Raw genomic sequence first — 25,778 nt, 5'->3', positions numbered from 1 at the left:
AATGGTTGTGCCTCGGCTGGGTCTGGGGCATGGGAGAGTGCTCAGCACTCAGCAGGATGGGGCTTTCGGAGCAGAGCCTGTCCCTGTGCGGCGATGGGTATGGTGGGGCCCCGGCCACATCCCAGCCTCAACGGTGCTGGCGTTCGAGGCCGCACCCTGCGCGTTCGCCTCCCCCAGCCCCAGACAGCCACTTTCGAGAACCATCATTTGAATCAACTGGTTCTTCCTGCCCAGAGATGCCCGCGAGCCAGGACGGCACAACCCGCCCAAGCGGAATCCCAGCACGGCTGAGGCTGCGCACGCCGTGCTGTGCCCGCGCAGGGCAGGGAGGGAGGGCAGGCAGCCAGCATCCTGCTAAGAATCCCACCCGGGGCAGATCTGGCCACGGATGCTGGGATCCCCCAGCTCCCCAGCGCTCCCAGTCCGAGTCCCTACAGGGTGCAGAGCCCGGTGCTGGCGTCAGTTTGCTGTTTGGCTGGGGGCTGGTAGGGACTGGCAGTGCAGAGCGGGCGTCTCGAGCGCTCACCACCCTCGTGCAGCCTCTGCCAGTGGGATGGAAGCTGAGCCCCGGGGTTCCCAGCCAGGGCCCTGCGGGGGCTCCAGCACAGCCCCAAATCCCTGTTTGCTCTGTTGAGAGCAGATCAAAGGCCCCTGGGGTGCGAGGAGAAGGGGTCAGACCCCAGTGGCTGCAGATCAAAGCCCCCATTGGCCATTTGTCCCGGGTGAAGAAGCAAATCCCGGCTCTGGTGCCGGGGGCCACCACCTTGAAGCTCCTCCATTCTCCTCCCTGGCAGCCCTGGAGTGGGGTCCCCACCAGCCCCACCATTCAGTGCTTGGAGAAGGAGCCATTAGCCACTGCAGGTCCATCCCTGTCTTTGTTTCTCAATCACGTCCCTTCCCAGGGTGTGACAGCAGCCGGTGGCACCGCTGCAGGCGAGGGGACACACGGGGCAGTGACCCCTCCCCGACAGAGCAGCGCAGGGACACTGGACGTCCCCAGGACCACAGTGGTGGGGCTGCCAACAGTCACCGCCATGGTGAAGGAGCAGCCCCGGCTCCATCAGCCGGGCAGGAGTCACAAACCTCCCTGGGCAAATTCCTCCCCGGAGTCTGGCCAAGGACATGGTTCCACCAAGGAGACATTTAGTCCTTAATTAGACATTTTAATGTCACCCAACCCAAGCTTTAGAGGTGCTCAGTCATCCCTTAACCCCAGTGTGCTGAGGGTACAAACAGCCCGCAGCGAGCCCTGCCCGAGCAGGACAAAGCCATCACAGAGCCGAACCACCACCCCAGCACACAGCTGCCAAAGGCCGCAGCCATCCCTCCCCATCCCATCCCATCCCATCCCATCTCATCCCATCCCATCCCATCCCATCCCCAGCTCCCTGGGGAGCAGCAGGGGACAGGGATGGCCCCAAGACCGCCCCAGCCCCCACAAGGGGTGCCCCATCTCCCCATCTCTGGGGTACCCGTGGCACCCCAGGGCGCTGCCTTACCTGCGACCCTGACGACAGCCCTCTCAGCCGGGTCCAGCACCGAGTCCTGGCTCTTCCGCTTCCTCTGCTCATGGAGGGGTAAATTCCAGGGCAAGGTGTCCCCAGGGGGGCAGGGGGAGAGGCTGCCCGAGCGCTCGCTGCGGTAGGAGCGCTCACTCCGGCACGAACGCTCACTCCGGCATGAGCGCTCGCTGAGGGTCTCCTCATCGGAAGACGACATGGCCCACGGCACAGGCAGCAGGGCAGGCAGGACGTCCCCGCGGGCAGCAGCCTGCAGAAGGAGCAAACGGCACGTGACACCGGGCCACCGGCCACGGCGCCCTTCCCGCCACAGGCGCTGGGAGTGATGGAGAAGTGACCATGCCACCACAGACACTTCTGACCTCGCACCTGCGCCCAAGCACTTCTTGGGCAGGAGAATCAGCCCCTCCTGGAGCTCCTGAACGCTGCCTCAGTTTCCCCCTTGCTGCTCTGGCGGCCAGGGCCCCCGGGGACAGCGGCACAGCTGCCCCTCTGCCACAGCAAAGCCCCCGCGGGCACCCCTGGCATCCGCTCGCTCCCATAAAGCAAAGTCCAACCTTTTGGATTCGATTTCTTTGTGCTCGGTACAAGCAGAAGCCATCAGATTGGCTCTACCCTTTGTACCTCTGGTTTTTCCCCTCTCAGAGTGGGAACAGCTTTAAAAATCCTATTAATCATGGTAGGGGAAAATGGTAGGGCTCTCTCTGTGCCGTGTACTCACGCTGGGCAAATAAGCACCTTGCGTGAGACATATTTAAACCCATTCCCATTGTGTCCTCTAGCTTGGCCAGGAAAAATGCACATGAAATGCCTGAGACTCCTACAACCGATGCGCCGCGGCGAAGGAGCCGCCTCCATCGCGCGGAGCCTTGCCTTGTTATCATCATTTAATCAGCAAAACAGGAACAAAGAGACCCAAAAAAATATTGGAAGAAAGGGAGAAAGGATTCCATGAGTCATTCGCCCCCCATGGAAAAGCTGCAAAAAACGAACCGTGGCCCAAAACCTGCGTCCTCCCCGACCCCGCAGCCCCGATGCCCGTAACGAGGGGCTCGGCCCGCGCCCTGGCTTTGGGGGTGGGGGGCTGGGGAGAGGCAGGGATGGGGCTGCGGGGATGGAGCCCGGGCTGTGGTGCGGGCAGCGGGTGCGGGAGGCGGCGGGTGCGGGCAGGAGGTGCAGGGGGTGCGGGGCTGGAGCTCGGGCAGGGGGTGCAGGGGGTGCTGGAGGCAGCAGGGTGCAGGCAGGGGGGTGCCGGTGGCAAAGGGGTGCAGGCAGGGAGTGCGGGGGGTGCAGAGGCTGCGGGGCTGGAGCTCGGGCAGGGGGTGCGGGAGGCAGTGGGGTGCGGGCAGGGGGTGCAGGGGGTGCAGGCAGGGGGTGCGGGAGGCAGCGGGAGCGGGCGGGGGTGCAGCGGCTGCGGGGCTGGAGCTCGGGCAGGGGATGCAGCGGGTGCGGGAGGCTGCGGGGAGCGAGCAGGGGGTGCAGGCAGGGCTATGCGGGGCGCACGGGGCTGCCCTGCTCCCCGCGGTGCCCGCAGCCCCAGCGCAGCCCGGCTGCCGCCCCCCCTCCCGCTCCATCCCCGTTCTGTCTCTGTCCCCATCCCTGCCCCATCCCCAGTGCTCACCGCCCGCTCCCGGCAGGACGCGGCGCTCCCGTTCCCGTTCCCGTTCCCGCTCCGTTCCCGGCCCCGCCGAGCCTCCCGCCGCCCCCGCCGCCGCGGCGCCTCCCCCAGCCCTGCCCACCGCCGCCGCTCGGAGCGGGGGGGCTCGGCTGCCCCCGGCGGCTTCGGGCACCGGCACCCCCGACCGGCCCGGGCTCCCCGGTGCACCCCCATGCCTGACACCGCCCAGCCTCTCCCCTAGCCCATCCCGTACCCCCTAACCTGCCCGGGCTCCCCGGCTCACCCCCATGCCTGCCTCCCTCCCAGGCGCCCCCTGACACACCCTGTGCCCCGCAACGTCCCCCCTAACCCACCCCGTACCCCCTGACCTGCCCGGGCTCCCCAGCGCACCCCAATGCCTGACACCCCCCAGGTTCCATCCTAACTTCCCCTTTTCCCAGAGCCTGCACGGCCACCCCAATGCTCCCATTGCACAAAGGGTCCCCCAAACCACCCAGCAGCTCCCCACACAGCCCCACCAGACCCCCCCATCCGCCGGATCCCCACAGGCCCGTGGTAATTAGAGCACCCATCGATCAGGGCCAGCAGCGGGGAGCGCGGAGCAGGGGATGTGACCGAGGACAGGCACGGAGAGGGCTGGAGCTACGCTGGGAAAGAGCAAGGACGGGCACGGAAAGGGCTGGGGAAGCCGTGTGCCACCCAAAGCCTCACCTGCGGGGCAGCCAGGCATCCCAGCTCCGGTACCGGCAGCAGCCGCGGTGCAGGCAGGGTCACCACCAGCAGCCCCGCGGGGTGTCGGAGCTGCAGGACAGCCCCGGCCGCCTGGCACGAGTGAAGCAGGATAAACCGCTCGGGCCGAGAGCGGAGCCAGCTGCCCCGCTCCGACGGCGGGACCCAGCGAGCAGCAGTGCCGAGCCACGGCCCCGGGCCAGCGCGGCTGCTCCCGCGGCGTCGCACACGGCCAGGCCAAGCCCGTCGCCCCGGTTCTCCCGGGGTCTCGGCGCGGCCGGCTACCCCGCGGGAATCTCTCCCTCTCAGGTTCTCAGATCTCATCCCAACAGGTGCCTCTGCTTCCCGGCGGGTGTTTCCTCGAGTACTTCCAGTGAGGGGGTGGATGCAGTGGAGGACACACGCAGGGTGTGGTGACGCTCCGCTCTTGGACACTTGGGATGTGGCTGGAGCTGAGCACGTGTTGCCCCGCAGCCCTGCCCGTGGGGACCGGGCGCAGGGAGCACTTGGACAAAACCCACCACGGTGTGGATACGCTGGTGGGATGTTTCGACCTGGGAGCCGCAGCAGCTGAGGCCTCAGGGACACAAGATTCCCAGGAGTCCCGATAGCACTGTGGATGGGCTGGGACACTGTGGTGCTGGGAATCGGCATTCTCATGTGCCAGCACCAGCCCCACGCCCAGCACAAGTTCTCTTCCCTCCTCCTGAGCAGCTCTTGCACCTCTTGAGCACATCCACTGAACACTGAACACTGAACACTGGACTGAACACCGCTGGATAAATGCGGCCACCGCACTGAAGTCGGGGCTGAGGGTTCTGGCACCACAAGGGGCCCCAAAATCCATGGGTTTGGGAGCAGGGTGGGCTTATCCTGCTAGAGCCAGCAGCTTGAGGTGCATTGGGAGGAGGAAAGTGCCCCGAGAGCCAGACATTCCCAAAGCTCTGGGCTGGGCTGTGTGGCTCAGTCGTGTGCGTGTGATGCACAGAGCACCAGCTGTCGCCCCTGCAAGCCCAGTGCCCAGTGGGCTCCAGGGTGATGGGCACGATGCCCTCAGCTGCCCCCGCTCCCTCCTACAGCGGACGGGCACCACTCTCCTGGGACATGACACACTCGGCTCATCCCCGCGGCCGGCTGTGAGCTGGCTTCAGGGTGACACATCCCTTTGTCACCTTGTGCTCTGTGTGACTGGTTGGGCTCTGGCCTCCTCCCTTGCAGCAAACCTGGCCGATTGGAATCGTAGCAAACTCCGAGCGAGAGCAGTGGGAGCCTGATCCAGCCCGTAGGGATTTCCTACCCAAAACACCTTTCCAGAAATCCCTCACAGCGCTGGATTATTTGTACTAGGAATCTGGGTTAGGAGCGTGAGTTGTTTTGCCTGCGTGGGGATGGGGAATTGCTGTTTCAGGAGGAAGAGGGAGGTTGGGTCCCTCCCTAAATCCTTTCACATCCCTACTCCTGCCCTGTGGACATTGAGAAAGGTGCCAAGACTTTGGGGTCCCACTTGGTGTCCACAGGGTGCAGGAAGAACCTTCCTGGTGCGGCTCAGCTAGCACATGGCTCTGCCCCTCTCCCTCATCAAAGCCTTTGCCTGAGCCCACGGATAGAGCTGCCTTTTCCCTTGACTTCTGATTAATTATTCATCTCCCAAGAGTTGTTTATCCCTGCTCTCCAAGGAGGAAGGAAGCTGCAGATGCTCCTGGCTCATCCAGGAATGCAGGAGCTGCAGGAGGCGGGGGGCACCTGCTCCCTGGCCCCCAGCTCCTGGGTGGCTAAGGCTTATAGGAAAATAGGAATGGGGGAGCAGGGAAGATGCCGGGAAAGCAGCTGGGGAACAACGTGAGGCTGTGCCGACAGCAGCAGCAGCTCCTCCCTGGGCTCCTGGTGGAAACCTCCAGCCCCAGCACAGCCTCTGCGCCTCCCCACCCAGCCAAGATGTGGCTTCCTCTCATGGCAAAACAGCTACCAGAAAGCCAACAGCACAGTGTAAACTTGGATCCAACTCCATGCTGGGAACGAATCCTGTTCAGGGCTCCATGGTGAGTGACATTCAGCAGTGGAGGATGCTCCAAATCCCTTTTGCCTGGGGGATGATCAGACCCATTTTCAATGGCTGCGGCTTGGCCACAGCCTCCTCGTGGTTTTCCATCTCTTCCTGAATTTGATCGCTTTCACCAGGCCTCTGGTTATTTTCCTTATCGTCTGCAGTCTCGATTAGAGCTTTTAATGCCAACACACAGCTCGGCTCTGCTCCTCCCTCACCGCTTGCCCTTGGCAGCGTTAACACTTCTCACCAGAACAATTGGATTCGGGATGCTCTAACGAGCCGCTCAGGAGACAGGGGTGTTCAGATATGCTTTCCTCCAACAGCGACAGCCGGGCAGATCGCTGAGATGAGTCACTTGACATCAACAAGCCGCTGGGTTTTTTGCTGAGCCCTTTCCCCCCCTCCCTGGAATCAACCCTTCCCTCTCCCAGCCTGGGTTTTTTGCAAGCCAGCGATTCCCAGGAGCGTGCACTCCCGCTGCTGCCAGCCTGCGCTGCCTGCTCGCCAGGGGTTTGTGCCGCTGCTGAGCTACCGACTGCTGCGGCCAAGCTGCCACCAAAGAGTCATTCCCGGGGCCACCAGTCAGCACTGGGAACCTGGGAGGGAGTAATAAATCACCACCCCTAATGAGGAATTCCAGTGGAGGGGGCACTGGCACAGTGCTAGAACCAACCACCACCAAAGAGCTTCCATATTTGAACGAGCCAGACAAACCCCCCTGAGGATTATCAGGAGAGCAGCTCCCGGCTCTGGCAGCCCTGGGCCCCATCGGACACAGACCCGGGTTTCGGGGTGCTCTGCTGCTGCCAAGGAGAAACTGCTCTGTCCCACGTGCTGGGATGACTGCAGCCATGAATCAACCCAAGCAGAGGGAACCCATCTGGGCTGGAGTAACAGATCCATCTGGGTCTGGGGGAAGGGAGAAGCCTCAGGCGGTGCTTGGAAAGGCCTGTTCAGAGGGAACTGTAGGAGAGCTCAATGAGGAGCAGCAGCAACCCCCAAAAGGCCAGACCCTGCTGGGGTGGCACCTGAGAGCCCATTGCTGCCACAGTCCCTGTGGAATCGGGTTGAGAACCACAGAAGTGTTTCTTCCCACAGGATGGCAGAGGGGCACGGCAGAACATCCCAACACCACAGCTCGCATCAGTCTCCCACCCCAGCCGAGGGCATGGCTCTTCCAGGGTCTGCGCCCAGCAAACCAGGGCTCTGTGAGGCTCTTCCAGCTCCTGGGATGGATCCAAGTGCCCACCACAGGGGCTCAACGTGGCAGCAGCTCCCTCTCCGTGGGCAGGAGAGGGTCCCTGCCAGGACAGTCTGGGGTTTCACTGCTGTCACAGTCCACCTTGGGTGATCCTTTAATTCCAACCCCTCAGATTCCAGGCATGAATTATCTAAACAGACTACTCAAAGCAGCTGCTCCCCCACCCAGTTAATCATTCCCAAAGTGTTTGGGAAACAGGGCTGCCAGGGCCACCCTCACCCCTCGGGAAAGCTCCCCTCTGCTGGAGGCACATGGACAAAGGCACCAGTGGGGCAGGATTTAGGGGCCACACCTGGATCAGGAGCAGCAGCCCCAGCAGCCCCTCAGTGCGGCTTGGCCAGCTCTGCCTGCTGGGGTCACCGTGCTCGTGTCAGCATTTATCATCCTAGCGTGGGGATTTGTGAGGATCAGGAAAGTCGCAGGCTCCACCTGCACCAAAGATTAAGCATTAAACCCACAACCATCAGCATTAAAAACATGGATTAAAGCACAGATCCAGCCCCTCTCTGCTTCCAGGTACTCACCTGCCCTAATGCAGTTAAAAAACCACGCAGGATTTGGAAGGGAGGGAGAAGCAGCAGGGCAGGCGGGCACTGCTGCCAGGGCCCTGCACAGAGGGACAGAGCACTCCAGCTGTGCCAGGGCCACCGCCCGCAATGGATCCTGCTGACACATGGGATTGCACAGCAAAGCCCCGAGCGAAATCTGCATCTGACACTCTGCAAGGGCAGGGGAGAAGCCAAATCCATCCCCCACCACCCTGCATCCAGGCGGAAACAAGTTGTTTTAACCAGGTTTTCACCTCACACACTGCTACTGCCAGCCAGAGAGTGACTGGAAACAGCCTAGCACACACCAGTCCCGCCTACTGGCTGCAAATCAAGATGAAGTGTTGCAGGAGAAGCCTGGATAAGGATTTTTTTCTACTCTTTCAGGTAGTTTCTCTTGTTTCCAGCAGCAAGCGCCACCTGGGAGGGAGGGACAAGCTGCAAACACAAAGAGAGAACTCACAACAGCCCATGGCACCAGCTTCCTATTGCTCCAGGAGCATTTGAGCTCCTTGAGGAGATACCAATACTGTTTCTAGGGTCTCAGAAGCCTCCCTGCTAGCCCTGCTCCAGAGAGACCCTCAAGACACACTTCACTTGGAGAAAAAGACAAGGCCGAGGCAAGTGCTGTTCCAGAGGAGACATTTACTATGCTGAGCAATGCCCACTGTGGTGTCATTTCCCTTCCACAGGGGCAGGGCCTCAGGCAGACCCCACCCCACCACTACAGCGTAACCCACTCGCGCTGCAAGATTTCTTCTCAGAGGAATTCCACATAGACAACTCCAAAGGTGATGGAGGCTCACGTTCCCGGCAGATCAAGGCCGTGACTCCTCTTTGCCCTTGTGGTAGTCAGGCGGCGTGTACTTCCCTTCCTTGATCATCTTGTCTCTCTGCTCGAGGATGGTTCTCAACCGCACGGCCTGGTAAAGCACAAGAGAGCGTTGGGGCAGGCAGGGAAGTGTTTTGGCGGCCCCAGCTCCACTCCTGGCAGCCCCCAGCATCTGCATGCATGCAGCACCCACACCAATCCTGGCCTCGGGGCTCCCCACATGGCTTTGATTCTCCTGCCAGAGGCTTTGGGGCTCTCAGGATGCTGCACCCTGTTTTGCTGCTAATGGCAACTGCCTGATCAGGCACGATTTTCTTCCCAGTTGGGGCAGCGGCACCCAGGCCTTGGCCTGGACCCTTGGCAACCTCTCCCCAGCCCCTGTATGGTTGTCCCAGTGTGTCTCCCCAGCCCAGCTTGGTCCTTCCAGAGCCCCTCACTCCGCCTCACCCTGGTGCTGCCCCCCTGCCACTCACAGTGCCCCCCTGACGCCCCCGTGCTGCTCTGTCCCTGCTCCCATTAACCCCTCTCTACTCTGGTGCCTCCCCGCCGCCCCCTCCCGGTGCCTCCACTGCCCCAGTGCTGCCTTTCCCCTGGTTCCCTGTGCTCCCCCTGCTCCCAGTGTCCCCCTGCACTCAGTACCCCGGCCTAGTGCTCCCTCTGCTCCCCCTGCCTCACTGCTCCCCTCCAGCTCCGATGCTGCCCTCCCCTCAATCCTGGTGCCTCCTCTCATGCCGGTGCGCTGGGCCCAGTGCCCCTTCTGCTTTCCCCGCCCCGGCGCTGCCCTCCTCCCCACTCCCGGTACCTTCCATCCCTTCCGGTGCCCTCCCTGCTCCTCCTGTCCCGGTGCGCCCTCCACCTCTGCCCCACTGCCGCCTTCCCCGCCCTCCCGGTGCCTTCCCGCCTGCTCCTCCTGCCCCGGTGTTGCCCTCATCTCACTCCCAGTGCCTCCCTCAGCTCCCGGTGCCCCCTGTGCTCCCCCTGAACCGGTGCGCTTTCCCTCCCCCCGCCCCCGGTGCTGCCCTCCCACCGCTCCCTGTGCCCTTCCTCTGTCCTGGTGCCCCCCTCCCTCCCCAACCCGGTGCTGCCCTCACCTCGCCCCCGGTGCCCCCTCTGCTCCCCCTGCCCGGTGCCCTCCCTCTGTCCTGGTGCCCCCTCTGCTCCCCCCGCCCCGGTGCTGCCCTCCCCCCCCTTCCAGTGAACCCCGCCGCTCACCAGCTTGGTGCGGTGCATGCACTCCATGAAGTCCTCGTACTCGGGCTGGCACTCGCGGCGGGCGCGGGTTTGGCCCAGCCCGTGCCCGCACTCCACCCACTCGCGCTCGAAGGCGTGACAGGCGCCGGCCTTGCCGTAGGGCTGCGGCATACTCTGCCGCAGCAGCCACCGGTCCACATCGATGCCGAGCTGCCGCTGCAGGTCCCAGAACGGCATGGCTGCGGCACCGAGCCCACCACGACCCGCCGGCCCTCCCACCGCGTCCTTCACGGGCCTTTCGCGACACTGCCCACCGTCAAGCGCAGCCGCTGCTGCGACACCCGACCCGCGCTTTACGGCGCCCTAGGGCGAGCCGGCGGGGGTGGGGTGGAGTGAACCACGGCGCCCCTTGGCGGCCAGGAGGAGGAACCGCGCCCGCCCTGGCGGCTCCCAGTCCCCCCCCAGGGTCTGACCAATATTTCCGGTGCCCCCCCACAATGTCCAGCCAGTGCTTCCAGTGCTCCCAGTGCCCCCACCCTAGGGTCCAAGCAGTGCTCCCAGTGCCTCCCCATACCCCAGCATCCAACCAGTGCTCCCAATGCCCCCACCCCAGTGCCCCAGTGTCCAACCAGTGCTCCCAGTATCCAGCCAGTGCTCCCAGTGTCTTCCCAGCAGCACCCCAGTGTCCTCCCAGAACTTACAGTGACTTCCCAGTGCCCCAGTGTCTTTCCAGGGCTTTCAATATCTTTCCATTTTCCCTGGTGTCCTCCCAGTGTCTTCCCAGTGCTCCCATTGCCTCCTCAGGGTCTTCCCAGTGTTTTCCCAGTGCTCCCAGTGACCCCCCCAGTGGCCCCTGGTATCCCCTCAGTGTTCCACTGCTCCCAGCACACCCCACGCCAATGCCCCAGGGTCCTCCCAGTTTCCCCAGTTCCCCCAGAGCAGGGCTCTTTGTTAGTGTTGATGAGAGCTTGGGGAGTTGGGGGATGTCCCCAGGACTGGATCTGCCCCCCAGTAACACCCACAGCCCAGAACCCACCCTGTGTCCTTCCTCCACTCAAAATCCACGGGTCCCTGTGGACACCTGGATGGATCCGGAGCTCTGGGTGATCGGCGCCGGCTCCCTAACGAGCAGAGCTCATCACACACGATTGCAGCAGGATTCTCCGCCGCTCCCGGCGTGGGTGGGGAGGAAGAGCAAGGGGCTGCCTCCCACAGGCCCCGAGCTGCCATCGACAGCCATTTATTACCATAACTCCTACCAAATGTATCCCAGCCCTCTCGGCACCAACCACCCTCACCAGGCCCATGGCACCGTGGGAGCAGGAGGAACAGAGATTGTGGCAGCGCCTCGAAGCCCATCTGCTGGTGTTCCTGGGAGTGGAGCGGGTGATGCCGGTGGTGGGCGATGCCATGGAACCTCACCCCCCACACCGGTGCTGCTCAGATGATGCCGGCCGGAGTGAAGACTGGGGCAACGCAGAGCGTCTCGGCCATCTCCCAGCCGCAGGACAGCGGGGCGCAGACACGCTCACGGTCGTCTTCTGTCTGTGGCAGCTTTCCCTGGCAGAGCTGGACGGCTTTCCTGTGGGTGGGAGACACCGGAGGGGGAGCAGGGGGAGCAGCACATCGCGGAATGCACCCAGGGACAGAGTGAGGGGCTCTCGTGTCCCCCAGAGCAAGGGCTGCGAGCTGCCTGTGGCTTCCCCTGCCGAAAACTGGCTCAGATCTGCTGGTGTTCACAGCAGGGTTTGTGCCCTGAATCATAGAATCATGGAATAGTTTGGGTTGGCAGGAACCTTAAAGATCACCCAGTTCCAGCCCCCTGCCATGGGCAGGGACACGTCACACTAGATCATTAGAATCTCCAGGTGCTGGGACTCAGATTCGACCTCTCTTGGGGAAAGAGCCCAGGCGGAGGGACAGACGGCATTCCCGTGGGATCCATCCCTGCCCGGGCAGGATGGTCTCTTACCAGGCGAGATGGGACATGGCGTAGGTGATGTGTGGCTGGGGACCCTCCCTGAGCGGGGTCGGAGCTGCGATGGTGTAGGCACCCATGTCCTCGAAGATCAGCCAATCCCCAACGTGCAGTTCAGGCAGCTTCAGCCCGTCAGCGATGCGGTCCTCATCACATCCCGCGGGGCCGCAGAGGCTGCTGCTGTGCCAGGGCGGGTCTGGGCAGCGCCGCTGCGGGCAGAGAAGGAGCGGCCGCAAGGGATGAGGATGTCCTGGTGGCCACAGGCACCTGGTGTACCCACCCACCATATCCCATTCCCAGGAGCCCATGGAGCCTGGCGGCAGCCCTACTGGTGCTCTGCCACTGCCTCTTGCCTCCTGCTCTCCACTGGCTTGGAGCCCAGGGCCAGCCACGATGTGAGAGCAGGTTTGGCTGAGGCGATGGAATACAATGAGAGGAACATTGGGCTCTCCTTGAACTGGGATGGATCCGTACCTTGTGCAGCTGAGGTCGAGGGCAGGGGCTGTCAAACAGGAGGCAGCTGAAGGTGCCATAGATGCCGTCGCTGAGGTGATACATGAGGCTCTTCTTGGTGTCAGGCTCTTCCTCTGGAGGGGAGTGTGGCAAGGGCTCAGGGCAGCTGCTGTCCTACTGTCCCACCACCTCACCGCTCCACCATCTCACCTACCATCGGAGCCAGGCTGCTCCGCAGGAGCCTCTTCCCTGGCAGTGATGCTGGCTGCAAAGCTGAAGGCAGAGCTGACGTAGAATCGCCCGGGTCTCGCAATGATCTCCACCCCACAGCCATTTGGGAAATACAAGTCCAAGGCAGAGTTTATCGCAGCAGCGAGCTGGATGGGAAAGAGATGTTCTCTCAGTTAGCTCAGCCCCTAAGCAGGGAGCCAGACCCAAGGAGACCATTCAGCCTCGCTCTCTGCCTGCTGAATGAGTGGTGGGAGCCGCTAACCTCTTCAAATCGGGCTCTGGCGTCCTCGGTGCCAGGGAAGCCTCCTCCAACGTCCAGAAGGTGCATGCGGTAGCCCAGCTCCGTGCCCATCTCGAAGGCCAGCTGCGCCGCAGCCACAGCCTGCTGGAAGGCCTGGGGCTCCAGACCGGGGCTGCCCAGGTGGAAGCTGTGGGCACAGCCCCTCTTTCAGCAGGGCTCGTCCCTGGGAGTAGTGAGGGGACACAGCACGGGATCTCTGCTCACTGCAGGGAGCTCTGTGCTTCCCAAGCACCATCCCATGCCAGAGTGCCCGGCCGGCCCCCCAGACCCTCTCTGGGGGCTAAACCTGCCCCAAATTGGTCCCGACAAGGGTCCAATGATTGGTCTCAACAAGTCCCTGCTTCCACCTCAGTCCCAGCCAGAGCAGGCGGTGGCTCCATGATTCCCTGCGTTGTTCCAGCAGGGCAGAGCTCCCCACAGCCTCATCCAATGTGGGCTGAGCATTCCCATGGGAAAAGGGCCATGCGCTGTACCTGATGCCAACAACCTCCACCGCCTGCTCCTTCGCTGTCTCTAGCAGGTGCCGGCAGGACTTAAGTGTGGCCCCAAATGCCATGTTTGGATGGGCGGAAGGGCTGGAGTCGGCAGTGACACCCAGAAGCATCCTGCAGAGCGAAGCCGCACTGTGCTGAGGGCTCTTCAGGCTCCCTGACACTTCCCAGCCACCTCCCCAGCTCCCATGCTGCCAGACACCCACCTGGCATGAGGGTGGCTCCTGGCCACCTTGCTCAGCTCCACCTCGTTGTCAAAGGCCATCAGCTGCACGCCGTGGCTAGCCGCGTATTTGAGGTGGGCAACCTGCTTGCAGGGGCTGCTGTAGAAGATCTTGTCAGCTGGGACCCCAATGCTTTGCACCCGCGTGATCTCTGCCTGCAGGGAGGTGGCACGTGTGTTGGCAGATCCCTGGGGGCGGCGCTGGCCACGCTGGGCCACCACCAGCCCTGGGCTTGGGCCAGCTTGCAGCACTGCAGCCGGCAAAGCGCCAGCACTACAGCTGGGGCTTTTCCCAGGAAAACCCGTGAGAGCCCAGCAGGATCCCGGTGTCCTTTGTCCTTTGAGCAGGTTGTGACAAGATGGTTATGAATGGCATGAGAGCAGGAGGAGAGAGTGGGATTAGCAGGAGTGGGATTGGTGCCCGTGTCCCCTGTGAGCTGCAGCGAGGGTGACTGCGGCAGCGCCGGGCTGAGCTGTAACCACTCTTTGCCCTTTCTCCTCCTGGTAAAATGTCCCAGTTAATTACATACAAGTAAGTGGCTGAACTCTGGATCTTCCCTAGGAACCCGGCTGTGAGCAAATGAGAAGCAGGAGGGACCTGGGAGTTTAGGCTCAGCCTGGAAGCCGAGAGCTGGGTGGCTGCGTCACCCAGGGATGCGCTGTGCCACAAGCCAGCCCGGACACCAGCTCCGAGACAGGAATGTCAGTCAAAGGGAATATGCCTGAGTCACCAGACAGAGCAGATGGGGATTTCTGGGCTGTGTGGGGAGGGCTTTGACCGCAGAGGGAGATTCCTGCCCTGTCTGGTGAGTGGGAACTTAGGAAAGGAGGGTGAGCCTGCTACCGTCCCACAGACACCCAAAGGATGCTTATCCTGAGCTGTCCTCCCACCACCCTACCTTGTTGGCACAGGCGAAGCCTGCGCCCAGCTCCGCCAGCAGCCGCAGCACCCCCTCGCTGCCGTTGCACTTCACAGGGAAGTAGGGCTTCACACGGGGCAGGGCCTTCAGGAATCGCAGGTGTTTCTTCACAATGTCCCCAAGGTCTGCCATGAAGAGGGCTTGCCGGTCGCTCTAGGAGGAAGCCAAAGTGAGCAGCACAGAGGTGCTGACGGCTGGCGAACCCCAGAGCCACCAGCCCTTACCGCCGGACACAGCTCCACCAGCAGGTTCTCCAGGAGGTCTCTGGTGGTGAAGCCCTCCTTCACCATCATGAAGTTGGATTCGTCCAGGTACCCATTCATGGTCAAGGCGTGATAACGCTACTTTAAAGCCTCCTTGAGTAGGGTGCAGCCTCTCGGTATGCACCACACTGAGAAAAGGAAGGGAATAGGAGAGACAGGGCTCCAGAAGCTCCATTAGAGTGCAGCACCCAGCCTGCGCCCTGAGGTGCTCTCCGTCCCTTCCTGTCCCTCCCCGAGCCCCGCTGTGGAACAGAGCATCTTCTCCAGGGCAGGAGACATATCCCCACAGCCCCGAGGAGCCCTGTCCGTGAAGCAGCAGGCGAGGCACCGAGACAGTCAATAACAAAGCCAACTTCTCTGCCAAGTGGGCGGCCTAGATATGCCAGAACATGTTCCTTTGTGCTCTGGCATGCAGCTGCATCTGCTGTGCGCCGCACAGGGTGAAGCCCCCTGTTATTCTCAAAGAGCTGAAGCCCCACAGCCCTGCTTCCCTGGGCACGCAAACCCCATGAACAGGGAGGCATTCCGAAAGAGCAGCACACGGGCCACTCGCTGACACTGGCTGAGCTGGGGTTGGCCTAGACCAGTGCTGGGGTTCCAGTTCCACTTCTCCCCCATGACACAGAAGAGAACAAGGGGACGTGTTAAGCTGCACAGTGTTTCCTCGCTTGCACACTTCGTGAGGTTTTACCTTTAAGTTCATACATTCAGCTTTAAGCTTGCACACTCAGCTTTAACAATCTCTTCTCCTGGTTCCAGCTCATCCCAGGGAGCTGAAAAACTGGGCATGAGCTCACAGGAAACATTTCCACTCCAATAATCCAGATTTAGTGCCAGGGCTTCTACAGGAACAGCATCCCTCTGGTCTGAAGCAAGTGGGAGACAGAGGTTTCATTTCCCAGAGCTGCACAGACCTATTGAGGACATTCCAGATTGGCGCTAGGAGGGACCGCACTGACCCCAGAGTGGCAGCGTTTTGTAATACATTGAGTAATCAAGACCAGTGAGCTCCAGAGATGGTGAGCGGGGAGAAAAACTAAATTTTTAAGCTCTTAGAACTTCATATTCAGGAAAGGAGAGCAACTCTTCCAGCCTCACACTTTGCTCCCGAAAGACATCACTAAGCAGAAAGCAGCCTGCTCTGGTTTGGCCCTGAAAGGATGAGCAGTTAACTGGGTCATCCCTTGACCCAGGAAAACATGCCCCAGCCCAGACACCCCCTCCCTCCCAAGGTCCAGCACCTCCTGCACTGCCAGGATTCCCCCCAGGAACATTGAGTCCCACCGCTGTTGTTGTGGGTCCAAAGTCTCTGAGGAGCTGCAGCACAAAGGTTAGTGAGGGAGAGGGGCACTGACAGCAGGATGCCCTCCTCCCACCATTCCCAAAACTCAGTGTCTCCAGGCAGCTCTCACCAGCCTCCTTCTCCCTGTGCCAGGCAAACCCCGCAGTGCCCCCACCCCGTTACCTCAGAGATTATCTAAACAGATTCTGCCATGGGTCTGCGAAGAGAAGGATCTGGCTCCACGTTGGCCACTCGTCCTGCCCAGTTCCCTCCTGGTCCAGCCACCTCTGCAGAGCTAGGGGGGAGCTCTGCACCCCTGGCATCCCAGCTCCCTCCTCCATGCTCTGCCTCACAACCGTGGCCATGGCAACCAAACCCAGCCACCCCATTGGCTGAGCTGCCTCCGAGCATCCTGCATCCCTTCCAGGGAATGCCCCCAGCAAACACTGTGGCTTCTCACCGCATCCCCGTGGTGCTGGCAGCTCATTCCCGTGGTGCTGGCAGCTCAGCCCCAGCCGGACGGTGCGCAGCGCTGCGAGTCCGCAGCCCGGCCCCGGTGTGAAGGCGCTTGTGGCTGCGTGTGTATCACATGCGCAGGGACCCTCGGGGGGAAGAGCACTAAAAATATCTCTGAAATCCTGCTGCCAAGGTTTCCTGCGGAATAAGGGCTGGGACATCAGCCAGGGAGGCAGTTGGAAAAACATCAGAGACTGATCCTACCCGTGCCGTGGTGCTGCCAGTGCCGGTGGGTCCCCACTGCTGTATCCGCAGAGGCCGTGGCTGGTCTGTCGGTCCCATCTCTGCCCGCATTTATGCAATTCCGTCCCTTGGCATCATTAAGGAGACCACGTTCTGTGCATGGAGGGGCTGCAGATGCCACTGATGAGGTGAGAGAGCCCCACTTGTCCCGGTTCTGGCATTTAAGACTGTGGTCTTGCCTTTGCCATGGGTTCTCCTGGCAATCACGGCCGAGGAAGCCCTCATCTGCCCATACGAGGACAGGCTGAGAGAGCTGGGCTTGTTCAGCCTGGAGAAGAGAAGGCTCTGAAGAGACCTTATAGCGACCTTCCAGTACTGAAAGGGGCTAAAAGAAAGCTGGGGAGGGGCTGTTCGTAAGGGCTTGTAGTGATAGGATGAGGAGCAATGGGTATAAACTATAGAGGGGCAGATTTAGACTGGACATAAGGGGGAATTTCTTCACTATGTGAGGCCCAGGGAAGCTGTGGCTGTCCCATCCCTGGAGGTGTTCAAGGCCTGATTGGACGGGCCTTGCGCAGCCTGATCCAGTGGGAGGTGTCCCTGTCCATGTCAGGGGGTGGAACTGGATGGGCTTTAAGGTCCCTTCAACCCAAACTATTCTATGATTCTATGATTCTATGATTCTACAGTTCTATGTAGGATTAGCTTGAATAATAACTTTTAGCTCACCTGTGCCTGTGGATACTTGTGCTTAACTAAAGCCTTTTAACAAGGCTGCAGGTTAAAAGAAAGGGAAAGAATGTGACTGTATCTAATTAAGCCAGATAAGTCCCTGAGCTTTGCAGGGGCGTTGGAGGTAGGTGATCTTTAAGGTCCCGTCTGATTCAAGGGATTCCATGATAACCCCGCCCGCCCATCTCTTAACCCGGACCATTCCTTGCCTAAACCCCGCCCACTCATTGCGTAAACCCGTCCATTCGTAGATTACCCCGCCCACTCGCTGCATAAAAAACGCCCACTCATAGCATAACCACGCCTACCCATAGCATAACCACGCCCACTTATAACATAACCACGCCCCTCACTGTATAGTCAGTCTTTCGATCGACAATCCACGCCCACTTATTACATAACCACTCCCACTCGCGCGAACCACATAAATTAATCACATAGCCACGCCTACTAGGCGCATAAACCACACCCACTAATCGCACAAACCACGCCCACTCACCCATGGCCCCGCCCACACAAGAGCCTGGGCCCCGCCCACGAAGCCCGCGCGGTGTCGGCCATGGCTCCGAGCGCGCCGGCGGGCTCTGGCCGCGGGCAGGCGCCGGGCGCGGGGCTCCGGCAGGGCATCCGCGCCGTGCTGCTGGGGCCGCCGGGCGCCGGCAAGGGCACGCAGGTGAGGGGGTGCCGGGGCCCTTCCCCTGGCGGCGGCGGGGCCTGGTGCTCCCCGGTCTCCTCGGCCTGCGGGGCCGCCGCCGCCCGGGTTCGCTTCGCGGGGCGAGGGGGTCTGACGCCGCGCCGCAGGGCCCCGGGACCCCTTCCCCGGGCACACGGCTCCGCCCGCCCCCGGGCCTTTGTTACCGGTTGGCCCTGAACCCGGTAGCCCCTGGCCTCCCTCCCAGCAGCGCCCCCCGGCCCCGCGTGTCGGGCCCGTCCCCGCTCCCGGTAGCCCCCCGTCCCCGCTCCCGGTAGCCCCCCGTCCCCGCTCCCGGTAGCCCCCCGTCCCCACTCCCGGTTGCTCCCGTCCCCGCTCCCGGTAGATCCCGTCCCCGTGCGCCAGAACCCAACCCCTGGCCGGGCCGCAGGCCCTCGGCCCCAGTGCCATCCCGGGGGCTCAGCCCGTGCCCGTGCTCTCCCGCAGGCTCCGAAACTGGCCGAGACCTTCTGCGTGTGCCACCTGGCCACCGGGGACATGCTGCGGGCCATGGTGGCCTCTGGCTCCGAGCTGGGCAAGCGCCTCAAGGAGACGATGGACGCGGGGAAGCTGGTGGGTAGCAGGGAGAGGCGCTGGGAGGGGAGAGGGGCTCGGAGCAGCTGAATCCACCTCCAAATTAGAAGCCTCGGTGACGAACCGCAGTCCGGGAGCAAGGCAGAGTGGAGGGTGAGGGTTGTCCTCGTTATCCCACAGGAGAAACATCCTGTAAAACTGTGGTTGCTCTTCAGAGTTGCTCCTTGTTTCCCAGCAGCCTCGGCGCCGGGGCTGGTTCTTTCCACCACAGTGCTTTTATGTTCACGGGCGCAGTCTGGATGTGGCCCAAACGCTGGTTGTCCCAGGAGCTGCAGGACCCGACAGCCGTGCTGGGCGGCTTCCCTGTCCCTTCCCAAGGTGCCTGCACCCCCGTGAGTGCCAGACTGTTCAGAGGGTTCATCTGCATCCCAGCTCGGGGAGAAAGGCCATCTGCCTGTAACTGAGGTGAACGTAGACCTTGGGGTGTGACAGTGGGTGCTGTGTGAAATGAGATGCTTCACAGCCCCAAGAGACTGGAGTTAGAATCTCTGGCACATTCCTTTTCCAAGGATTTGCTTATCCTGCCTGAACGACTGAAGAGCCTTGGGGAAACTCGAGAGCAGCAAGCTGCAGGCACTCACCCCAAAGTGGTGCAGATCTTGGGCATTGCTGCTGACTCTCCAGGCTCTGACACCCCGTGGAGACCCCACAGGCCCTGGGGAGGGAGGAGCAACGTGGCTCACCTCCAGCTTTCACTCAGAGCTTGCATTGCAACACTGACCCTGCAACAGCCCGGCTGGTTATGAAAGATAGGGACGTTATCTGGGGAGGCAGGTGGTATCTGCCACGTGTGTGTGGCAGCGGTGCTGGCGGTGTATCGCCCGGCAGGTCTGTGATAACTCGGCGGGGAGCACAGCAGCCTTTGGAGCCTGGCATGGGGTTTTGTGCTTGATTATGAAGCAGGACACTATTCTCTGAAAGGGTAATCAGGAAAGCACAGAAGGGACTTGCTGCTTCATCTAAACTGTCTCCCACTTGTGCGCTTCCTGCTCCAGGGCTCCTGTTTGTGTGCTGGGACGTTCTGGTCCCCAGTGCTGCTGGGTCCCAGCTGCACAGAACAGCGCTGCTGTGGGGAGCTGCTCTTGAATAAATAGCTGTTGCTGGGCCTGTAGCATCTGTTACGCTTTCCAGACGCCACAGTGTAGAAAAGGCACTGATCCCAGCAGCATGCTGAGATTGAGATACAGGAAAAGCTGCCCAGCAGGGCCAGAGCCCATCAGCAACTGTTTGGGTCTTTACCTTCATGGAAGGTTTATGGGAGTCAATGAGCAACTTGCCTGCTTCGCCCTTCCTGGCCAGACTTGCCCACTGTGTAGGTGAAGGTAGAAAGGAACAGGAAATAAAAGTCCTGTCCGTGTTTTGTATTGTGAATTGGTTTAAAAAGAGAACTAGGGAGTTTGTCTTCAGGCTGTCCTTCCTGAAACAGAGTGACCTGTGTGACAGTGAGGGTACAATGCTGCTCTGGGTCCCTGCATTGTCTGTCCCTCGTGGGAAGTGTCTCACGAGGGCTATCGCAGCATTGACACCCATGGGAGGGAGCGGTTCCTGGACGCAGGCGGGCCTCGACGTGCAGCTTTCACCCTGTTGCAGCCGTGCCCTGCATGGTGGCGGCTGCTGCTGCAGCCAGGAGTGGCTGTAGGAAGGGTCTGATATGGCCTGGGTGCTGGCATGGGTGCAGTAGCTCTGAAATTGGGGCGTCCCTCCTGACTGTGCACCTGTGCCCTCTCTGCAGGTGAGTGACGAGATGGTGGTGGAGCTGATTGAGAACAACCTTGACTCTCCTCCCTGCAAGAATGGCTTCCTCCTGGATGGCTTCCCACGCACGGTGAAACAGGCTGAGATGGTATGTGAGCTCCTGTTCCAGGACTGCTCCGGCATCTCCCCTTCCCTGGAGATAGGGATTCCTTGGCTCTGCCACTGCCCCTCTCAACTGCATGTTTTCTGTTGCAGCTAGATGATCTCCTGGAGAAGAGGAGAGAGAAGCTGGACTCCGTCATCGAATTCAGCATCCCCGACTCCTTGCTCATCCGGAGAATCACTGGACGGTAATTCTTTCCCAGACACTTGGTGCACAAGGTGGGGGTCCTAGTTCAAGGGAGGGTTCCTCATTTTGGACCTGGGTGTTGTTCTCACAGTGTTTTGGGCTGGCTGCGGTGCTGGTCTGTATGGGATCTCTGCTCTGTTTGAGCCTCCCTGCCCTGATCCTGGGCCTGGACCAGCCTCAAGCAGAGCCCCCTTGTTGCCCTGTGAACTGCTGCAGTGAACGAGTGTCCTCAGTGCCCAGCTCAGCCCTTGAGCCCCGTGTCTGACAGCCAAGGTCTCGGTGCCCTTGCTCCTCTGAAGCCACGGCTGCTCCCTTACGCGGGGCGTTACTCACGTGCTGGGCACTGCGGAACGGCCTGGCCAGGGTCGTCTGTGCTCCTGCGGGCACACAGACGTATCCCGCTGTTTGCTGCTGCTCCGCCTCACCCTCTCACCCCCAGGAGCCCCTTCCCCACTAAAGCATCAAATAAAAACCCCTTTCCCAACTCCTACAGCAGCTGTGTTTTTCAAGTGCCTGAAGAGGCCCTTGGTACAGAAATAGCCAGAAAAGGTTTTTTTTCTTAGTAGAGAGAGGCTAATTGGGCTGCGATTGCAGATGTTTCTGTGCTGATGAGTGGCAGAGACCTCGTCCTGGCACCGGGCTCCTTTGCTGACACTCACTTTCTATCTTAGGCTGATTCACCCAGCGAGCGGCCGCTCTTATCACGAGGAGTTCAGACCCCCGAAAGAGCACATGAAGGACGATGTATGTGAGCTCCCGAAGCCGCAGTTTGCGTTGCTTTGGGTTTAGCTGGTGCTTTGCAGCATCTCTGGAAAAACTCGTTTCTTTCCTCCTCTCATACCTTCTGTCCTGGCTTTCTGGGGAGTGTGGGGAGCTGCCCGAGCAGCCTGAGGCAATGGCACTGCTGGGAGCGAGGCTTGGAGGGAGGAGTGAAGGGCACAGCCCAGGCTCTGCCAGCCTCGGAACCTTTTGGACCCTGTCCATAGCTGACGTTGCGGTGGGTTGTGACCGGTTTCCCTCCCTGGGAGTGACTGTAGCTGATGTCGGCTCCCGAGGCTCCTTGGGTTCCTTTTAGCGAGTAGAGCAGTGTGGGGGAAAGACCACGATGCTGACTCCTTCTCTCTTTGGTGACTGGTCTGGGACTGTTCCCGCTGCCTTGGGTGCGCCCTGCTCTCCTCTGCAGAACTCGGGATCACCTCTGCGGCTCTGGATGGGAGCAGGGGTTGTCGTAACTGCAGAGAGAAGGGGGGAGCATGCCAGGCTGCAGCCAGATGGAGACTGTCCCCTTGTTTCTCCTAGGTCACTGGAGAGCCTCTGATCCGCCGCTCGGACGATAACGAAGCAGCTTTGAAAACTCGCCTGAAGGCCTATCACACGCAGACTGCTCCCCTGGTCTCCTACTACAGCAAGCGAGGGATCCATACGGCGGTGGACGCCTCCCAGACTCCCGACGTGGTGTTTGCCAGCATCCTGGCAGCCTTCTCGAGAGCGACATGTAAAGACCTGGTTATGTTCGTTTAGGGCTCCGTCCCAGGACAGAGCTCTCCCTTTTCCCTCTCGCTGTCTCTATCTCTGTCTCTGACTGTCTGGGCAGGGAGGGTGACGCACTGAGCAGAGTAGAGGAGGAGGGGATAAGACAATGCAGCCCAAGACCAGGCTGTGCTGGTTCACTATTAAACAAGCTGTTAACGGTCTCCATCTCGGTATATGGAACATCCTCTGTCTGCGGTGCCGGAGTTGTGGCCCCTAGAGGTCGCAGCGAGCCCGAGCACCGGCTCCAGAAACAGGGTTCGCACCCCTTTGGCTCCAAAGGCTTCGGTTTCCTTGTGGAGCTCTGCAGTCCCGGCTCCTCCTGGCTGCTCTGCAGGGAACAGGGTTGGAGATAGGACTGAGCAGAGCGGGGGAAGGACCTTTGTGGGGTGCTGGGTAGGTGATGCTCCCTGCCGGCTGGAGGAGATGGAGTGTGGGGTTGCTTGTGGGACGCATGGGAAGGGCTCCGTGTCTGTCGGCCGGGGAGGGACAGCGTGGCTGCTGCACGGAGCAGGGTGAGAACCTATTCCTGTCATATGTGTGTTATTTCAGCCTCTCCTCTCCGTGCCCCTAGTATAGTAAATATTAGTGAGATGCTTTTTGCTTTTTATAGTGCGTGAAGTCTCTGGCTGGAGCCCAGCAGTTGCTCTGTGTGGCAAGCTGGGATCTCCCCAGGGCAAGAGAAGGACTTGGGGTTTATCCCTTCACTCTTGCCTTGGCTTTGGCCAGGAGATGTGTTGAACTTCTCCTGATCCCAAAGTCTAAATAAGGCCTCATTGCAAAACAATTGATTTTCCAAGGCCTGAGAGACGGCGTTGTTAACCACTGGCTTCACGTGCCCTTGAGCCAGCGGCCTTCATTGTGAGCTCATGGAAATGTATTTGTTTCTGGAGCAAACCAAGCCGCTCTGTGGGGCATCGTTAGTGCCTTAGCATCTCCGGGCTGTTATGCTGCTACATGGTGACCCTGCAGGGCTGCCGAGGACCTTTGTCCTGCGGGGTTCCAGCCCTTCCTGGAGGAACATGCTGTAAATGCAGGCGGGTGCAGATCAAACTTTGTCCTTTGGCCTCCCGTTTACCGATTTGGTGTTACGGGGTGCCCTGCTCTTCCAAAGAGCTGGCCTTGTCTCCCTCTGCGCACTGAGCCGTCTCTGTCCAGAGCAGATGCCTAATCCTCAGGAATCCTTTGCTCTTTTTCTTGGTTGTTTCTTTTCATCTGAAAATTGCTCTTTGTCCTTATGCGTCCTTTCCAGGAAACAACCTCTTCCCTTCCAGCAAACTGGAAGTAACTCCAGGAACTGAAAGCAGGCGACCGTTGCTCTTGAAAGCACGTGACTGTGGGGAAAGAGGGTTTGAAAGCAAGCGGTGCTGGCTTCCTCAGCAGCCTGCAATCCCCTGGGATCTCCCAGATGGCCCTCGCCTTGTCCATCGTCTCCTGCTTTCCCGTGAAAGGGCAGCCCTGGCGTGTGGCCTGGATCGTGGGAGGTCGGGATAGCACTCAGTGTAGGACTGCCGTGCTCCGGGGGGCTGAGGGAGTCCGAGCTGCCCTGGCACCTCGAAGGCTGTACAGAAATTGCCAATGGAAGCAGCTCTTGGTGTCTTGGAGAGTCAGGAGAGCTGTGCTCCCTGCACGCTGCTGGAATGGCAAGAGGAATGCTGTCCGGTTGGTGTGCTGGGATTTGGTCAAGGTTTTACTCGGCAGCAAGAACAATGTGTTCTTCCCTTCTCTGTTCCTTTTCTGTGTGTGCTCACTTTGCATCCAACTCGACGGCCTTTTTCTGCCATAAACTGTGATTAATTTTGGTTTTGTTTTCCCTAAATGTATTTTTTCTTTGTTCCCATTTATTCCAGCCGAGTGACTCCGTGAACCAGACGAGACCAGCACACGCTGCGCTCTGCTACATCACCCATTGCAGCCCTCCGTGGGTGCAGGGGAGGCAGGGAGGGGTTACAATTGATGGGAGGGGGATAAGGAGGTGGTAGACAAGGGGCTTGGGGGCTGATTTGGTTGGGTTTTGTTTGGATTTCTTACTCAGCAGAATCATTGTGAAGAGGAGATGGCCTTCTCCTTCGAAATCTCAGTTTGGGGAAGCAGAACAATTGTACAGGGTGACACATCTCTGCCAGGATCAGGCGTGGGTCCCTGACCTGTTACGAGGGCAGGGCCAGATGCTGTTCCAGGCTTCTCCAGGACTTTCCGGGCTTGTCTCAAAGGCTCTTGGTGCTCCGAGGCCACTGCAAGGTTTGCTGTGATTTTTCTAAAGTTGCTTCCTGTCAGCGTGGACCAAAATGAGCAAATGACTCATCGTGTCAAACAGAAAGGAAAAAGAGATGCTGTGATCTTTTCCTGGAAGTTTTGTTTTTCTTTTTGTGGTGCATTCCTAAACCTTGGCACGGAGCCTTCTCCAGGTTATCTGCCACCAAACAAGAGCCGCGGCTCCGGTCCTGCTGTACCTGTCCATGCGGTGGCTTTTCTCTGATCTTGTCCAAGCTGGAATTCACACAGTTCTGGAGAAACGCATAAGAGACTTTTGAAATTGACTGCAAAATAACCCTACGTTGGGTTTTTTTGGCAGTTCTTTTTAGATCAAATGGTGCCTTGTCTAACCTCTGAATCAACAATAAAATAACCCCTTTACATTTTCTCTGTTCCTGTGTCCTCTTTGACCTGCAGACAGTGAGGAAGAGGAGCGGAGGCAGATGACACTGTAGCTGACAACTGAGCTGGGCAGATCCCCGCGCCTGATTCTATCTCAAGGATGTCGTGAAAATGTGGCTTGTAATTCCTTTTATCTCTTTTGCTTGCTGAGCGTGTCCCAGTGCTTTGTATCACCATAGCAATGGTGTCTCTTGCTGCTGCTCTCTCCTGTTCCTTCATGCACGATGCTGAAAGCACCGAGCCCCTGCGTGTCCTGACCCTTCCTGCTCAGGCTCCTTTCAAGTATTTAACTGAAGGAATTCCTGCTCTTTTCCCTCTACCTTCACATTGCTGCTATGCGGAGGAGCCAATGTGTTTTCCTTCTCTCTTCCTGCACATATGGTGTCTTCTTTCTCCTTGTTTCCTTTCCGCCTTCCCTTCCCCGGCACCAGTGCCTCTCCAGCTCCGCGGGGCAGAATCTCTAGGCAGGGAACCAGAGCGTTCTGTGGCCTCCCTTCACGAGGACGCTGCCCTTGGCTCCCTGAGGGCGCTCAGGAGGCTGCTCTGCTCTTGTGCTGATGGAGGGTGGTTGTTTTTCCATAGCGCACTCGGTGCTCCCTCACAGCCCTGCTTGTGTCCAGCGCTTTGGATGAGGCACTGGATGGGCATCAGGAAGGGTCGGGCTGCGTGTGCCTATTTCCTCCAGAAACGACTGGTTTCTGCAGGATAATCGGGCTCCTTTCCTCCCTACGCCATTTGGTCTTTGTGCTCGGATGCTTTTATTGCCTCTTTGTTCCTCCCATATGTATTCTTTCTCTTTTGACGACGGAACTTGTGCCTCTCTGGTGTTTGTGGTGTTCTTCCCTGCTTTCTTTTGATGGTGATGTTAAATTACACTCTTCCTCATTTGGGATTGTGCCCTCTGCTCCTTCTCTGCCATTGTTCCAAAACCTGTTCTGCCTG

The 25,778-nt window shown here is 60.0% G+C and overlaps 4 protein-coding genes across 12 annotated transcripts in view; 1 reads left to right on the top strand and 3 right to left on the bottom strand.

The window, feature by feature from the left end:
- The window catches only part of MACF1 (microtubule actin crosslinking factor 1), a 140,145-nt gene extending 138,403 nt beyond the window's left edge, over nt 1-1,742 (bottom strand). For 7 of the 8 annotated variants that reach the window (XM_054086218.1, XM_054086217.1, XM_054086215.1 and 4 more), the window contains exon 1: nt 1,500-1,734. In XM_054086218.1, coding sequence (XP_053942193.1) covers nt 1,500-1,719 — 220 coding nt within the window. In that variant the 5' untranslated portion in view covers nt 1,720-1,734. Of the gene's footprint in view, nt 1-1,499 lie in introns of all 8 variants that reach the window. The other variant, XM_054086206.1, reaches the window with a different exon arrangement.
- Nucleotides 1,743-8,348: 6,606 nt separating this feature from the next.
- On the bottom strand, nt 8,349-10,073 carry NDUFS5 (NADH:ubiquinone oxidoreductase subunit S5). Its single transcript, XM_054086150.1, has 2 exons — nt 9,768-10,073; nt 8,349-8,646 (listed from the first exon to the last, which is right to left on the bottom strand). The coding sequence occupies exons 1-2, from the start codon at nt 9,981-9,983 to the stop codon at nt 8,542-8,544; spliced, it is 321 nt and encodes a 106-aa protein (XP_053942125.1). The 5' UTR covers nt 9,984-10,073; the 3' UTR covers nt 8,349-8,541.
- A 282-nt stretch (nt 10,074-10,355) lies between these two features.
- On the bottom strand, nt 10,356-16,052 carry AZIN2 (antizyme inhibitor 2). Its single transcript, XM_009561824.2, has 9 exons — nt 14,568-16,052; nt 14,323-14,496; nt 13,407-13,579; nt 13,183-13,314; nt 12,671-12,836; nt 12,392-12,554; nt 12,199-12,311; nt 11,719-11,933; nt 10,356-11,328 (listed from the first exon to the last, which is right to left on the bottom strand). The coding sequence occupies exons 1-9, from the start codon at nt 14,664-14,666 to the stop codon at nt 11,187-11,189; spliced, it is 1,377 nt and encodes a 458-aa protein (XP_009560119.2). The 5' UTR covers nt 14,667-16,052; the 3' UTR covers nt 10,356-11,186.
- Nucleotides 16,053-17,832: 1,780 nt separating this feature from the next.
- Nucleotides 17,833-24,820, top strand: AK2 (adenylate kinase 2). Of its 2 annotated transcripts, XM_054086149.1 has the most exons (7): nt 17,833-17,992; nt 18,458-18,583; nt 20,337-20,447; nt 20,555-20,649; nt 21,320-21,392; nt 21,948-22,143; nt 24,029-24,820. In XM_054086149.1, the coding sequence occupies exons 1-7, from the start codon at nt 17,879-17,881 to the stop codon at nt 24,034-24,036; spliced, it is 723 nt and encodes a 240-aa protein (XP_053942124.1). In that variant the 5' UTR covers nt 17,833-17,878; the 3' UTR covers nt 24,037-24,820. The 2 variants fall into 2 exon arrangements, with proteins under 2 accessions (XP_053942124.1, XP_053942123.1); XM_054086148.1 differs by lacking the exon at nt 24,029-24,820 and having other exon boundaries at nt 21,948-24,022.
- The last annotated feature ends 958 nt before the right edge of the window (nt 24,821-25,778 follow it).

This window comes from Cuculus canorus, chromosome 22, assembly GCF_017976375.1.
Source record: "Cuculus canorus isolate bCucCan1 chromosome 22, bCucCan1.pri, whole genome shotgun sequence".
Taxonomy (NCBI): Eukaryota; Metazoa; Chordata; class Aves; order Cuculiformes; family Cuculidae; genus Cuculus; species Cuculus canorus.
The sequence above is the reverse complement of the archived record's forward strand: the minus strand, read 5'-3'. Positions and strand labels throughout refer to the sequence as shown.

Coding starts and splice junctions, on each gene's coding strand:
- NDUFS5 (XM_054086150.1), bottom strand. CDS start 9,983: ATGCCGTTCTGGGACCTGCAGCGGCAGCTCGGCATCGATGTGGACCGG. Junction 8,647..9,767: donor GCATGCACCGCACCAAGCTG/GTGAGCGGCGGG, acceptor GTGCTTTACCAG/GCCGTGCGGTTGAGAACCAT.
- AZIN2 (XM_009561824.2), bottom strand. CDS start 14,666: ATGAATGGGTACCTGGACGAATCCAACTTCATGATGGTGAAGGAGGGC. Junction 13,315..13,406: donor AGGAGCCACCCTCATGCCAG/GTGGGTGTCTGG, acceptor TTCGCTCTGCAG/GATGCTTCTGGGTGTCACTG. Junction 11,934..12,198: donor CTCGACCTCAGCTGCACAAG/GTACGGATCCAT, acceptor CTCTGCCCGCAG/CGGCGCTGCCCAGACCCGCC.
- AK2 (XM_054086148.1), top strand. CDS start 17,879: ATGGCTCCGAGCGCGCCGGCGGGCTCTGGCCGCGGGCAGGCGCCGGGC. Junction 20,448..20,554: donor CGGTGAAACAGGCTGAGATG/GTATGTGAGCTC, acceptor TTTCTGTTGCAG/CTAGATGATCTCCTGGAGAA. Junction 21,393..21,947: donor AAGAGCACATGAAGGACGAT/GTATGTGAGCTC, acceptor TGTTTCTCCTAG/GTCACTGGAGAGCCTCTGAT.